The sequence below is a fragment of the Rhinatrema bivittatum genome, chromosome 9, assembly GCF_901001135.1.
Source record: "Rhinatrema bivittatum chromosome 9, aRhiBiv1.1, whole genome shotgun sequence".
Taxonomy (NCBI): Eukaryota; Metazoa; Chordata; class Amphibia; order Gymnophiona; family Rhinatrematidae; genus Rhinatrema; species Rhinatrema bivittatum.
In genome coordinates this window covers 197,591,481-197,607,703 of record NC_042623.1, presented here as the reverse complement: position 1 = coordinate 197,607,703, position 16,223 = coordinate 197,591,481, and the positions used below count along the sequence as shown (strand labels likewise).

Below are 16,223 nucleotides of genomic sequence, written 5' to 3'. Positions count from 1 at the left end.
AGCTACAAATACCCGTGGGAGGATGCCGTCTTTCCTTTTTTTCAGGAATGGCATCAGATGACATCAATTATTGGGTCTTCAACATGATAAAGAGCGGTTATCGCCTAAAATTCCTTATAGTTCCATGGTTACCGCTCCTAGCTCCGCTTCCACGAAAGGAAGGGGATGTCCGTCCGTCCCCTCTTCAGGAAATCCAATTGCTGCTTCATCAAAAAGTGATTCAAGTGCTGCCACATCATCGACAGCTCCAGGGATTTTATTCCCAATACTTTCTCATTTCCAAAATGATTCTGGACCTCCATGCCCTGAATCGATACCTTCGGCAAGAGAAGTTCAAGATGGCTTCTCTGAAAACCATTTTACCTTTTCTACAACCCAATGACTGGATGTGCTTTCTGGACCTGAAAGATGCATATACTCACATACCAATGCACCCCTCTTCCTGGCGCTGCCTTTGTTTTCAAGTCAGCACCCAGCACTACCAGTACAAAGTCCTACTGTTTTGCCTCTTCTCGGTGCCCTATGTATTCACAAAATGTCTAGCAGTAGCTGTGGCCCATCTTCAGAAACAAGGAATAAAGCTTTTCCCCTACCTGGATGACTGGCTGCTTGTAGCAAAAAACCCAGAACTGATCTGTTCCCACCAAATTCAGACAATAACTTGCTTGGAAAGATTGGGCTTAATCATAAATTACGAAAAGTCACATCTAGACTCTTCTCAAACCCTACAATTTATAGGTGCAATCATAAACACATCCCTTTGCAAGGCCTTCCTTCCAGAGGACAGGATTCGCACTTTTCAGAACCTGGCCTCAACATTAAAGCTCCTCTCACATCCCACAGCTGGGCAAGTCCTCACCGTATTGGGTCACTTGGCAGCAGTGATGTACATAGTCCCTCACACATTCCTTCACATGTGCCCTTTGCAGTGGGGTCTGAAATCCCAGTGGCCGCATCACTTCCACCCCATGTTGAGACTGCAAACCTTGACTCAACCAATGTTATTGGACTTGGATTGGTACTGAGTCCTGGGGTCTTACAGTTGGGTGCGTCTTTCTGAATCCCACTCATCAGATAGTAGTAACTACAGATGCCTTCATGAAGGGATGAGGCGCACACATCCTGCACTTCAAGACACAAGGCCTTTGGTCTCCCACTAAAAAAATCTTTCCAGATCAACTTACTAGAACTACGTGCCATATGATTGTGCAAGAAGGTGCGGCTTGCATTTCTTCAACACAAAATAGTGATGATAGCCACTTGATTGTCTGTGTATATGTTCTTCATAAACAAAGAAGGTGGGTCCAGTTCAAAGATTCTATGTAAAGAATCCAGTATTGACACTGGAATGGGCGTTAAGTAACTTGATACGACTGCAGGCATCTTACCTGCTAGGTAAGATGCCTGCCTCAGCAGAATCTTTCACCCCCACGAATGGGAGCTTCATTGGGACGTAGCATACTCCCTTTTCAAAGGTGGGGAACACCCCACATAGATCTCTTTGCGACAGAGTACAACACAAAGCTACAGAAGTTCTGCCCTCTATATCCAAGCAAACAAAGGCTTGCTCAAGATGCTTTTCTGCCCAAATGAATGGGAACCTATTGCATGCATTCCCTTCAATCCCGCTATTAACTTGAGTAATACAGAAATGCATAGCGGACGAGTCTGACCTCATCCTCATAGCGCCAGCATGGCCCAGGCAGCCCTGGTATGCCTACCTCCTGCATCTCTCCATACAGCGAACGATCCTTCTTCCAAACAGATCAGACCTAACGCAGGAGGAAGGAACACAGCTTTACCCCAGGCAAGACTCCCTTCACTTGACAGCTTGGAGATTGAAAGGGAAGTACTAAGCCATCTTCAAATTCTGATGGAGATTAAGGACATTCTTATCTCTTCAAGAAAACCATCCATGAGGAAAAATTATGCAGCTAAATGGCATTAGTATCGTCACTGGTGTAGGTCAATAGCGCTTGACCCTCTTCATTCTTCACCGGACCAGTTACTTAAATACCTGCATTTACTATACCTTTCTGGTATAGTGGTTTCCTCCATAAAAGTGCACCTCAGCGCCATGGCGGCGTATCATCCTTCAATATAAGAGTCCTCCATATCCACTCACCCACTCGTATCTTGTTTCATGAGGGTCGACTTGAAACTCTGACCACACGATCAGCAGTACCTTGGGACCTAAATGTGGTCTTGGAAGTGCTGATGCTCCCACCTTTTGAACCAATGCAAATATCTTCACTGAAATTTCTCACATGGAAAGTATTATTTTTGGTAGCAATAACCTTAGCTCGATGAGTCTGCAAACTTCAGGTGCTAGTTCACTCTTCTCCTTACCTACACTTCTATCATGACAAGGTCACCTTACAAACTCATCCATCCTTCCTTCTGAAGGTAGTTTCGACTTTTCATTTGAATCAATCCATAACGTTGCCAACTGTCTTCCCTAAACTGCATTCAAACAGTCGGGAAGCTCTACTGCACATGTTGGATTGTAAAAGAACATTAGCCTATTATAAGCAAAGGACTAACATGCCAAAGAGGCACTCCTAGCTCTTTCTTTCCTTCAACCCAAATGCCCCTAGATTTTCCAGTGACTAAATGGACACTAGCGACCTGGCAAACTCAATGCATCCACCTGCTATTCTACCAAGTCTGAGCATCTAACTTCAAAGGTCAAAGTCCATCAGTTGAGGGTTGTGTCTGCTTAGATTGCCCACCTCAGACAGGTTCCTGTTGAAGACATTTGCAAAGCAGCGACGTGGCCTTCACTACATACATTCACTTCTCATTACTACCTTCAGCACTATACCATGTCTGATGCAATCATGGGGGGCAGGAGCTACTACGTCATGTGACTACTTCTTAAGACTGTCCACACTTTGCAGGGATACGCTGCACAAATAACCCTACACAGATCCAAACATAAGCTGTTTTTCAAACTGAGTATCCCGTGCTTAGTCTCCCTAGCTAGGGACTCCCAGACAGCATGACTAATTCAGCTTGCTTATCGGCGGGGAAGCAAGTTTGCTTACCGTAAATGGTGTTTTCCGTAGAAGGGATGAATTAGCCATGTGTCCCCACCTACCTCCTTGGACAGTCTCTTCCATTCTGCCTGATCTAAGTCTACCTTTCTATATGCTCCTATTTCTTTGATATCTAATTGAGGAAAGAGAGTCAGTTGCACGGGAAGACACCACGCAGGCATGCAGGAGCAAAGTTTTCAATATTCTATGAGAAGTTCCTGCAACGGGCTGCCAGCTCCCAAACAGCATGGCTAATTCATCCTGCTATCTACAGAAAACACAGTTTACAGCAAGCAAACTTGCTTTTTTTTTTTTTTTACACTTGTCCTGTTAAGAACATAAGAAAATGCCATACTGGGTCAGACAAGGGTCCATCAAGCCCAGCATCCTGTTTCCAACAGTGGCCAATCCAGGCCATAAGAACCTGGCAAGTACCCCAAAACTAAGTCTATTCCATGTTACCATTGCTAATGGCAGTGGCTATTCTCTAAGGGGTAGATTTTATAAATTTACGCGAGCACGTACGTTTGTTCGCACACCAGGCGCGAACAAAGGTACGCTGGATTTTATAAGATACGCGCGTAGCCTATAAAATCTGGGGTCGGCGCGCGCAAGGGGGTGCACATTTGTGCAATTTGCGGGTGCCAAGCCCTGCGCGCGCTGCCTGTTCCCTCCGAGGCCGCTCCGAAATCGGAGCGGCCTCGGAGGGAACTTTCTTTCTACCCCCCCTACCTTTATCGGAAAAGTTACTACTGCCTCCGGGCAGTAGAGCGTTGGGGCACTTGGCCACGCCCCGGACCGCACACATGCCCCCCGGACATGCCCCTTTTTTGCAAGCCCCGGGACTTGCGCACGCCGCCGAGCCTATGCAAAATAGGGGGGGGGGGGTTGGGGTAGGTTTTCGGGGGGTACGCGCGTGTCCCTTTGAAAATCTACCCCTAAGTGAACTTAATAGCAGGTGATGGACTTCTCCAAGAACTTATCCAATCCTTTTTTAAACACCGTTATACTTACTGCACTAATCACATCCTCTGGCAACAAATTCCAGAGTTTAATTGTGCGTTGAGTAAAAAAGAACTTTCTCCGATTAGTTTTAAATGTGCCCCATGCTAACTTCATGGAGTGCCCCCTAGTCTTTCTACTATCCGAAAGAGTAAATAACAGACTCACATCTACCTGTTCTAGACGTCTCATAATTTTAAACATCTCTATCATATCCCCCCTCAGCAGTCTCTTCTCCAGGCTGAAAAGTCCTAACCTCTTTAGTCTTTCCTCATAGGGGAGCTGTTCCATTCCCCTTATCATTTTGGTAGCCCTTCTCTGTACCTTCTCCATCGCAATTATATCTTTTTTGAGATGCGGCGACCAGAATTGTACACAGTATTCAAGGTGCAGACTCACCATGGAGCAATACAGAGGCATTATGACATTTTCCGTTTTATTCACCATTCCCTTTCTAATAATTCCCAACATTCTGTTTGCTTTTTTGACTGCCGCAGCACACTGTACCAACGATTTCAATGTGTTATCTACTATGACGCCTAGATCTCTTTCTTGGGTTGTAGCACCTAATATGGAACCCAACATTGTATAATTATAGCATGGGTTATTTTTCCCTATATGCATCACCTTGCACTTATCCACATTAAATTTCATCTGCCATTTGGATACCCAATTTTCCAGTCTCACAAGGTCTTCCTGCAATGTATCACAATCTGCTTGTGATTTAACTACTCTGAACAATTTTTTGTCATCTGCAAATTTGATTATCTCACTCGTCGTATTTCTTTCCAGATCATTTATAAATATATTGAAAAGTAAGGGTCCCAATACAGATCCCTGAGGCACTCCACTGTCCACTCCCTTCCACTGAGAAAATTGTCCATTTAATCCTGCTCTGTTTCCTGTCTTTTAGCCAGTTTGCAATCCACGAAAGGACATCGCCACCTATCCCATGACTTTTTACTTTTTTCTAGAAGCCTCTCATGAGGAACTTTGTCAAATGCCTTCTGAAAATCCAAGTATACTACATTGGGGTCTCTGTTAAATATTTTGAGGATAGTTACTGAATTAAGGCCAGGAATCATAACTTGAATCGTTTCATAAGATGGAAAACTCTAAAAGAAGAAATTTAGTGTAACTAGTAACGTATTTAAGAAAAATTAGAGTAAAGTTCGGTATCAAATACAGATACACCTGATGTGCCAAGACCAATTTTTTGAAGTTTTGCAGAGTTCATCCTTTTTGGCAAATTATTTTAAAATAGTTTTACTATTGATTGATTTTAATTTTTTAGCTCTTTCAGTAAATGAGGACCAGGGAATATTGTACTTTGAAGTTTTTTCGCGTATTGGAATTGCTCAATTATCTACTGATTTTATATTTATGTGACTATGCAATCTGCCTGTGACAGGGGTGGCTAACTCCCATCCTCAAGAGCCTCAAACAGGCCTGGTTTTCAGATATCCACCGTGAATATGTATGAGAGATTTGCAAGCATTGTCTCCAGTGGGGTTACATTAGATTTTGCTAAAGACGTTTCATCTGCTTCCATTTTTATTTCATGTTCAAAACGTTGGCTTTGTGTTAGTGTTAATAAATGCATTCACTTGAAAAAAAATACAAAATTATCTGAAGAAGCCAAAATTTTTTTTTTCCCTTCCAGTGAATGGTAGTGTATAGAAAGGGTATGTCCCTTCAGGAGAGAGGTGCCAATGTCCAACCGGCCTAATAACAATCCAGGGGGGTCACTGCGACGTTCACAGAGGAACACTGCCGGGGCCCAACCGCAAGACGACTCAGCAGGAGGAAGGTATGTTTGTTTGTAGGCAGATGTAGGCTGCCATGTACCACTTTATTCATATGATTATTGCTGTAATATCTTCATCAGGAATAATTCCCTCAAAATGAACCATGTGTGTCTCAATTTTGGGGGATTTTTGTAAGTACTTAGAACACAATACAAGAGTCTAAAGTGTAGAGTACATTTTTGGGCCAAGTTCCATTAAGCATTTTCACATAGATGTAGTATGGGAAAAGACCTCAAGTAAATAGTCTCCTTTATTTCTTCTAGTCCAAATGAACCTTATTTAAGAGTGTGTGTTGGTGGGAGGGGAGAGGAATTCATTCTTCTTTAAAAAAAAATATCATTGAAAATGAATGCTATAATCATTTTGGCATCGGTTGTTGTGACTAACCAGTTCTATTTTAAACTGTTTCAATGTGATACTACAATACTGGGTATCTGCTTTCTCATGTTACTTCAGGAATGTAGGTCCATATGCTGTTTTCCTGCAGGTACCACTAGATACCAGGCTATTGCAGTACTATGTTGAGGTACAAAATGAGACCGCTATGCACATCGATTTCCAAAGCTGTAGCCTCCTACTGCACTAGTTCTCAACCCAGTCCACAAGACTAGTATGGTCAGTTGTGTTTTTGGGTCAACCCACAGTGAGTATGTGTATGAGATGTTGACATGCAGTGGAGGCAGTGCATGCAAATACATTTCATGTACATTCATTGTGGGTGTCTTGAAAAACAGACTCAGCAGTTTCTGAGGACCTGATAGAGAGCCATTGTTATAATGGTAAGTGATATGACTGTAAACGAACACTAATCTGTAGTAGGCCTTAATTTTGAAATTTGGTTTAAAGCAGATTTCAGTAAGGCATAGAGTACCAAAATATGCAGTTACTTCTATGCCCTGTTAGTTTCTCTTTGAAAATTGGCTAAGGGTATCCAGGTAGAAAAGTACCTTTATACTTTGCTCAGCTGTTTGTTCCAGAAGAAACTACACACACTTAATTAAAAATGCAGTTACATGGGTGAGGTTTTGTTCCCACCCTAGATAACCATTCCCAAGGGTATATGTTTAGCTGCTCTGCATGGAGCAGTTTTCGGCCAGAGGGATCCCTTTGAAAATTGTCTTCTAAAGCATTGTTTTGTTTTTTTTCAACTTAATTTTGATACTTTCCTTGAAACAAGGTGCTGAACATCTGATGTGAACAAAACTGCAATTGGTAACTATCAAGTGTATGGTTTCTTATAACTTAACTAAACAAGGAATGTGGACTATTTGGAATATGGTCCAGTTACATCAACTAGGTCAAAAAGCGGAGTAGGAATGGTGGAAGAAAATAAGGAAATTACATGGCCATGCATAAAAATATTATAAACATTATAAAAAGCAGCACAAGGCATTTAAAAGATAGCTTTGAGGTTGGCTAGTTAAGTATTTTATTACATATAAATCATGAAATGTATTTAAATACTAGTTATTTTGTAAATCTCTGTAGTCTTTAATATCCACCTTGGATGTTCAAATGCATGCATGCTTCAAAACCAATAAATATCTAACCACAGCTTATTTGGAGCCATATATATTGCAGATGAGCACCCTTGCTAAATATGTTTTCTGGGTATTGTATTGTGAAAGGGGGAGGTTGAGAGCACCTAAACAGTTCTATGAAGAGGCACAAACTAACATGTAGGATATAATTTTGACATACCAAACAAAACAACCCTAAACCAAAAATGTAGGTAAATCCAAATGTCACACTGTAATCAAAACCCACATAGGTGGTACTATCATAATAGGTGGTACTATGTGGGTTTTGATTATAGGATGTAATTTTGAAGCATTTTCTGTTGAGTGCTGCTGGTAAATTTTGTCCCTGCTGTGTATTATGCAATATTTCAAGTACACTCAGTGCACTGGATAATGCCTCTGACTATTGTAATTTCTGAAAATCGTAAAGCTGCTTGACTACAGTTCTTTTAAAGGGACTTTTTAATGTTCAAAAGATTTTTTTTTTTTAAATTAACACAACTGTTCAATTTGTCAAAACCATATATAGCTACATCAGCATCTTATAAAACAAAATACAAATATCTATAATAACATCTTTATGATAAAACACATAAACTGGCATTTCAGTTAAGCCATCAGTCCCTTACAACTTTCTTACCTCATCTCCCTTTCAGAATAAAATGCATTCACCACACACCCTGCTCAAACACTAACCATTCTAATAACCCGACCCTTCAGTTAGAACTAACATATATGAATTACAGTTTGTTTTCCCTCAACTTCATAAAAGGAGATAGATACCTTTCATGTGCTTTAGAAGCCTCTCAGTTGAAGCAGATCTTCTTTCCTGAAACATATATCCACTCCCAGGATTTTTCATTTCCTAATGATCACCCTTTGTTCCAGCAGCATGACAGTCCTACAGCAGTGTCTAATCTAAAATCCCATTTCCTAGCGTGTAGACAGATGGACTCAGGACCAGTGGGTTTCTGTTCCCCTGCCAGCAGATGGAGACAGAGCAAGCTGACATTACAGTATACATAACCCTACAGTGACTCCAGCCTGCCAGTATGCTCCATCTCCAGCAGATGGTGGACGTGCATCTCCCTATGGGGATTGCTTTGAGCTTTTTGAAAGGAGAAATTTGAAATTCAGGAAGAGAGCCTGCTGTCCTGCAGTGATACTTAAAGGGCCTTCCCCCAGTTGAGAATTCCTGAGGTGATTTTCCGTGGTCCCTCAAGTGTGCTGTGGTCTGGTAGCTGGGTTTCCCAGGATGGACTTAGCTGCTAGTTTAGCTGAAAGGCAGCAGGTGCAGGAGGCTGAGTGCGGTGGTGATGGCAGATGCCTTCTCCCCCTGTGGCTGGAGACAGTCCTCTGTACTCAGCCAGTAAGCACTGAGCTCAGGTAAGGTTTAAAAAAAAAAAGTTTTTCTCCAAGGAGAAGCAGGATGGTAGTCCTCACATATGGTGACATCAGATGGAGCCCGGCACGGAAAACTTTTATCAAAGTTTCTAGAAACTTTGATTGACACACTGAACATGCCTAGCATGCACTATCCACATAGGGGGTCCCTCTTCAGTCTCTTTTTCTGCGAAGCTGAAGCCTCTAGACTGTGGAGCTCGCATTCTTTTTGTGAGAAATTCTTGTTTTCTTCCTTTCTAAGCCCTGTTGGGTCCCTCTGCGTGTTTTTTCTGATTTGTTTTCCCTTCGGTATCGGTAAGTTTTGTGTGTTTGTTTTTTTTTGTACCGACTGTGTTGCCTCCTGGTGGTCATCTGTCATCCGCGCGCCGCGTTCTTTTTGCCATGGCATTATCCGGCATTCGCCGCTGCCCCCAGTGCCCCGGACAATGTCCATCACGGACCCCCACAAAGTCTGTGTCCTCTGCCTGGGGGCAAAACATGATGTCCATGTCTGTGATCTTTGTACCCAGATCCCTCCCCCCCCCCCCCCCCCCCCCCCCCCCCCCAAGGGTCGCTGGGCGTGCCTGGACAAAATGGAAAAACTGGCGCTAAAAAATCAGAACTCTCGTCGGCATCCAGGACTCCTGCACCACAAGGAAAAGGAGCATTGGCCTTGACCCCCTCTGTATCCCCTCCACTACCGATCCTCAGCCTGGAGTAGGGGCAGGGACTGAGCAAGGTCAGTATCCTCGCGGTTCAGATCGGGTTCCTCTCTGTCGATCCCGGGGAAGGACAGAGGTGAGCACTGGGAAAAATCCAGGCAACACAGAACCTGGTCTTCCTGGAAGGTGTCGGACCACATGAAGGCAACCGTTCCGTGCCTCCCCTGAAGCAGTCCCGTGTGGAGGAGGTTATATCTTGCGATCCCTATAGGTACTGGTGGTAGGTGTGGATCCCTCTCCCTCCAAATCCCCCCGCCCCCCGCGATTCTAGCTACAATACGATTCTACTGCTGCCGCCTCCTCACGCCATCCTGTCCTCTGTGGCCTTTGAGGAGGAGTTAGAGACATGTGCGGTTGGCAGTCAGCCGGGCCCTGCAGGGCATTGAACCTCCAGTTCCACCGGGACCACCACCGCTGCAAGAACAGACTCCTTTGATGCTTGCTCTTCTGTTGGAGTGGTTGGACATGCTGCTCAGTGTCTTGCCGAAGCAGCCAGCGCTGATACCCTGGCCACCTTCGCTAATGAAGGGAGCATCACTGCTGCAACCACCGGTTCCCATTCCAGTGAGTGACTCCTTAGATGAGGAAGGTCTATCGATGTTGACAGTGCCCAGACTGCACGATGCCCCGACAATCTCTGGCACTCCTGGGGCCATCTGGACCGGTGCCCTTGATGCTCCTGGCGTTCCCGATGCTGGTAGATCCATGGGTGCCACTGCATCCCGGGATTACACTGGTGCCTTTGGTGCTGTCTTCAGGTCCACCAGTGCCCCCAAGACCTTCTAAGTCGAAAAGTAGGGCTCTGGTGGGGGTTCCTCCTCCCGTGTCTCCAGACATTCAAAGTGAAGGGGAAGCCCCATACGATCCTTGGGAAGGTGAGGCATCTTTTTCCTCCATGGAGGAACCAGAGGATTTGCCTTCTGAACCCTCCCTGCTGGAGGAGAGACGGAAGTCCCCTCCAGAAGATCTATCTTTTGCTGGATTTGTTAAGACTATGTGGAGCCTGTGCCTTTCCAGCTCTTAACAGAACAGGATTCTCATCATAAGATGCTAGAAATCCTGCAATTTATTAATGCTGCTAAAGAGGTGGTTGCTGTGCCAGTACAAGAGATTTTTAAGGAGGTAGTCGTATGGCTCTGGGAACATTCTATCTCCATTCCTCCAGTGAACTGCAAGAAGGATGCGGTCTATCTTGTCCAGCCCACCATTGGTTTTGAATGCTGACAGCTTCCACACCAGTCAGTGTAGTGGAATCGACCTTAAAGAAGGTGAAGAGACTCAAGACTCAAGATGCTTCCATCCCACCGGGCCATGAGGATAGAGCTCTGGATGCTTTTGGATGGTGGGTATTCCAGGGCTCCATGTTAGCAGCCAGGATTGCCTGCTGTCAGCTCTATATGGGCCAGTGCTCCAGGAACCTGTGGAAGCAAGTTCAGGATTTGGGGGAATGTCTCCCACAACAGTTTTAAGAGGAGTTTGAGGATAGTTCAGCAAGGCCTAGACTGATAAAATTGAGGTCTGCTTGGCGCATGACGTGTTCGAGACAGCTATGAGGGTAGCAGCTGCTGGCATTGGGGCTCGTCACATGGCTTGGCTACTCACTTCCGACCTCAGTCTTGAAGTGCAGGACCGTTTGGCAGATCTTCCCTGTACAGGAGAGAACCTTTTTGGGGACAAAATTAGAGGCGGTAGCTCAACTGAAGGACTATAATGAAACCCTTGAACAATTGTCAGCCAGCACGTTGGACACTCAGCCCTCAGGCAAGAAGCCTGCCTGGCAATATTCAAGACTGCCTTTTTACCAGCCATGAAAATATTATCCACTGGCTTCCAGAGTGAGACCCCAGCAGGTGCCAGCTAGGCCAAGGGCGCAGCAACCCCATGTATCCCGCCCTATCCCTGCTCCACAGAACCCTGTCGTGTGATTTTGACTGGCAGCCAGGGGGTTTGAGCCAACAATCCCTACCCAGAGACACAACCCCCCCAATGGGGGGCCATCTGCAACTCTTCATCGAGCAATGGATTTCAGTGACCTCTGACCACTGAGACCTATCCATTGTGAGGCAAGGGTACAGGTTGGATTTCCAACAAACTCCTCCTCCTCCATGTCTTCAGTGGAGAAGCATAGAGAACCAGCAGATACTCAGAGTAGAGCTTTCCACCTTCTTAATGGCTTGAGCAATCGAACCAGTCCCACCTGACCAACAGGGAGACGGGCTCTACTCCAGGTATTTCCTGATTCCAAAGAAAACTGGTGGCTTTTGCCCCATTCTGGATCTGAGGGCATTAAACCGTTTTCTTGACAAGGAAAAATTCAAGATGGTCTCGTTGGGAACTCTGATCCCTCTCCAGGGCTGGGGACTGGCTCTGCTCCCTTGATCTAAAAGACACATATGTCTAAATCCCCATCTCCAGAGGTATCTGCGATTCCCAGTAGGGGAAGACCACTACCAGAATTGCGTGCTGCCTTTCGGCTTAGTGTGAGAACTCAGTTTCTTCACAAAATGCCTGGTGGTAGTGGGAGCCTACTTCTGGAGGCAGGGAATAATACATGTCTTCCCTTACCTCGACAATTGGCTCATCCAAGTGTGATTCACGGCAGGGAGCTCTGCGTTATCTACAGTCCACCACATGTACCCTGGAGGATCTAGGATTTCTAATAAACTACCCGAAATCCCATCTCCCACCATCACTACAGTTGAACTTCATCGGAGCAAGGCTGGACATGGTCCAGAACAAGGCCTTGTTGTACCGGAACCAAGCGTTGACCCTTGCTTCCCTGTCTTAGGTACTCTTGTTGCCCTCATGTCTCAGCACACCGGTTTCTGCCCCTGTTGGGACACATGGTAGCGATAGCTCACATCACTCTACTCTGCTGCGCAGGGCGCAGTGGACGCTGCGTTCCCAGTGGTGCCAAGCCACTCAGGAAATCTGGACTAGTGTATTGATAACTCCCCTTTGGCAATCCCTTCTGTGGTGGGAATCCTTACCCAATCTGGAGAGGGGGATGCCCCCCTGGGTCCCTCAGCCCCAAATCATTTTCACCATGGACACATCCCACACTGTTTGGGGGGCCCATGTTGCAGATATCAACGCTCAGGGTCTTTGGTCCATCCAGGAAAGGTGTTTCCAGATAAACTTTCTGGCATTGCAGGCGATCCGTTATGCCCTGAGGGCGTTCCGGGAGCATGTGCTCAACAAGGTGGTCCTGGTTCAAACTGACATTTAGGTGGCAATGTGGTACTTGAACAAGCAAAGAAGGATGAGCTCATACCTCCTCTGCTCAGAAGTAGTCCAGGTTTGGTCCTGGGCTCTCAAGAACAGCATCTTCCTCTGAGCTGTATATCTCCCTGGCAGACTTCTTAAGTCAGTGCTTCTGACCCCACGAATGGGTGTAGGCTTGCTCCCTGTGTTCTGGCAGCTCTAGTTGTTCACGTTTGCACCTGCTAAATGCTGCCTTTGTTGGGAGCAGTTTTTACCTACATATTCACCCAAGTGTGAGGACTACCCTCCTACTTGTCCTTGGAGAAAGAGTTTCTTACCTGTAACAGGTGTTCTCCAAGGACAACAGGATGTTAGTCCTCACGAAACCCGCCCACCACCCCGCATATTTGGATTTCTTTTGGTTTGTTTTATTTTTCGCGAATTCTGTTATAGACTGAAGAGGGGACCCAGTGTGGATAGTGGCATGCTGGTCATGCTCAATGTGTCAGTCAGTTTCCCGTGCAGAGCTCCATCTGATGATGTCACCCATGTGTGAGGACTAACATCCTGCTGTCCTTGGAGAACACCTGTTACAGGTAAGCAACTCTGCTTTACCTGAATCAGAGACAGAGGGATTTCAGGACTTTCTCTGGTTTTGATTCTTGGAATGCCAGCAAATGTTCGTTCCTGTTGGGGTTAAGGAACTAGGCAGCCTGGTGGGTTGAGGGGAGCGAATTGGAGAAACTAACCAGTAAGTGGGGCGAGTCTCCGGTATCTCGTTTGGAGGAGAAGCAGTTACAGTGCCCCTTTGGTATGAGGGATTGTTTCTGGGGTTCCAGACGTTTTCGTCCCTACAGAGGGACAACCTTTCAGCAGACTTGGCCTTTCGGTAGGTCTCAGTCTTTTAGTCCCCAGCAGCCCAAGAGAGGGCTTGGGTTGTGGACCTTCCCGAGCTTACCAATGAAGGTTTTCCGACCTACCTTCCGGAATAGGAAATAGGGGGATTTCTCTCTTATCAGTTTTGGGTCAAGATCTCGTCGGACCAGTGGGTCCTGAAGGTGATACGTGAATGTATGTACTGGAATTTTGCAGCATTCCTCGGGACATGTTCATGGTGTCCCCTTGCCATTCCCTGCAGAAGAAGCAGGCAGTGGAGTTCACAATTCAAAGGCTTGAGGAGCTGAGAGTCCAGTGCTTCATGCCACATCTCATTCCTTTTCCCCACATTACAGGAGTGAAACCATTCCTACTTTTAGGGACCTTTTTTTTTTCTCCTTTCCATCTGGGCAACTAAAGACCAAATTGCAAGCTGTATCTGTTAACTAGACAAAAGTTTTCAAGTTGAAGTATATTAGGAAATCTTTCTAGGGAGGAATGCGATTGTAGAGCAGATTTAAGTGTTAGTGAACGCAGCATTTTCTTTAGCTGTTGAAAAGTAGCTAAAAACGAGATAGTATCAGATCATTCAAATACAATTTGCTGTAATTACTGGCATATTTGTTACTGTCCTTGTGTAATTTGTTTTGGTGTGTGTTAACAGTTTTCTTTCAGAGGAAGTTAATTTCATAGATCCATATGCCTCATATGCTTTCAGCATGTGGTGTCTTAGAAGCTGTTGTAGCTTGCATGTGATACGAGACTAAAAGCAGCTTTTCTCTATAATGAACACAAGTTGTCTGTTAACATGCTCTTCTGCAGCAACAGAGCACAATTACACAATTATACATCTCTTGGAGGCAGCACAAGATTTTTTTTTTTTTTTTTTTAAAGCTAGGGGTGTTCAAGTATTGGACCTTGAGGGCTGCAAACCAGTGTGGTTTTCTGGATATCCCTAATGAATATGCATGAGAGTTTCAAACACACTGCCTTAGCGGTATGCGCACTTATATTACGTATATTCATTAGGGATCATCTTCAAACCAGATTGTCTGTGGTCCTTGAGGGCCAGAGTTGGACACACTTGTGTTCTAAGCTGCCCTGAATCTCAGAAGTGACCTGAGGTTTTAGAACACAATATCCCAGAGGGGGCAACCCACAGGTCTGGCCTTTCAAGTTGACCACAGTAAATATTCATCAAATGTATTTGAATGCTAATGGTATAAGAACAAGGCTAATTTGTATAGATGGGTTACACCAAAAGATGGATCTGTTTGTGACCCTCAAGGACTAGGGTTGAGAACTTAGTCTAAAAGGCTAATGAGAAGGAAATGGACCCTAACTTGCCTCTTAAAATTCAAGAAATAATTTTTTGTCTCAGTATTTGGTTAGTTTGGATGCTGCTGTAGTATTTGAACCCCCGTTGCTTGAATATACTGGAGTTGCTGGTAGAAACCATGCTGTGGGTGGTGTATCCCAATTTAATTTAGCATCCTTTGATTTCTGGACTTTTTCTCAATGTAGGTATGTTGTGTGGGTTGCCTGCACACAATGTATTCTGTGATGTTTTCCTTCTCATATATTGGAATTCTGAGCTAAACTAACAGTGTGCAGGTTTTTTTTGCTTTTTCTCTTTATTATTTTTTTTTAATTTGAAATGGTTCTCAAGCGCTTGGCTTCTATTTGCACCTCAAATTTCTGCTAGCTCTCTTGTTTTCTGCTGACAGGTCACATTTAGGGCAGGCAAAGCATAAGACATATAGCCCTTCTGAGAGTAGAAAATGTATTCCTAAAACACCCAAAGTGCAGCCTAACATTACTTCTGGGTCCAGGGGACACGTTTCCAAAAGGTAATTTTGCTTTTATATTGCATGTACTTTGGCTTAGTACTGTGTCTGCATGTAATCCAGTGTCTCAAAGTAATTTCACAGAGTGATTAAAACCTGATTTTTATTTTCACAGCCCTTCAACCTAACCAAATTAAAGGTCTGTTAGATTGAAATGCCTACTATAACATATAGTGCCATATGCCTTTTTAAAAGGAAGAAGTCGCTTTAACAAAAAGGTTTTTTTTTTGTTTTTTTTTACTTCATTCTGTAGTTTGACCTGTCATGTTAGGAGCTGATTGTTACTCAAGTGGTACTCGAGCTTCCTAACAAGCCTATTGGAAGATTTGTGATCTGCAGGGACTTTGAGCAGCTACTGCAGCAACAATAAGAAGAAAAACTAGAAATTCTGCAGAAAATAATTTTGTGTTGCTGCTCTCTGTATATTATTCTGGGCAGTCCATGTATTTCTTTATACATTAGCAGGGGGAGATTGAAGTTCTGCCGCCTATTAAATGAAAAGGGGAGATGTATTATTACTGACCATGCTATTTCTTTCTTTCTCACTTTATTTGTTTGCATGGTTGGGTGCTTTTGCATGATGTTACGTCACATTCTACTGGGCAGCAGATTCTTCCTTCCTGTTTCAGAAGACCAGAGTTTCTTAATAGTATCAAGGCAAGCAAATGTATCTTCTAGGATTCAGACATTTAAGTCCTTATCACTATTGTTGATGCCACCAGTTCTCTTATCCTGGGATTACAAGTTCCTGTATTAAAGCTTTTGGTCACTGCTGTGATGGTCTCATTACCTATTTGGGGCTGGGAATTGCAAGTCCTCCCTA

The 16,223-nt window shown here is 44.5% G+C and overlaps 1 protein-coding gene across 19 annotated transcripts in view; it reads left to right on the top strand.

Annotated features, from left to right (window-relative positions):
- Window positions 1-16,223, top strand: part of TRIP12 (thyroid hormone receptor interactor 12) — a 495,519-nt gene that overhangs the window by 119,611 nt on the left and 359,685 nt on the right. For all 19 annotated transcript variants that reach the window (XM_029615415.1, XM_029615414.1, XM_029615411.1 and 16 more), the window contains one exon: window positions 5,704-5,850. In XM_029615415.1, the coding sequence (XP_029471275.1) occupies window positions 5,753-5,850 (98 nt within the window). In that variant the 5' untranslated portion in view covers window positions 5,704-5,752. The remainder of the gene's footprint in view (window positions 1-5,703; window positions 5,851-16,223) is intronic.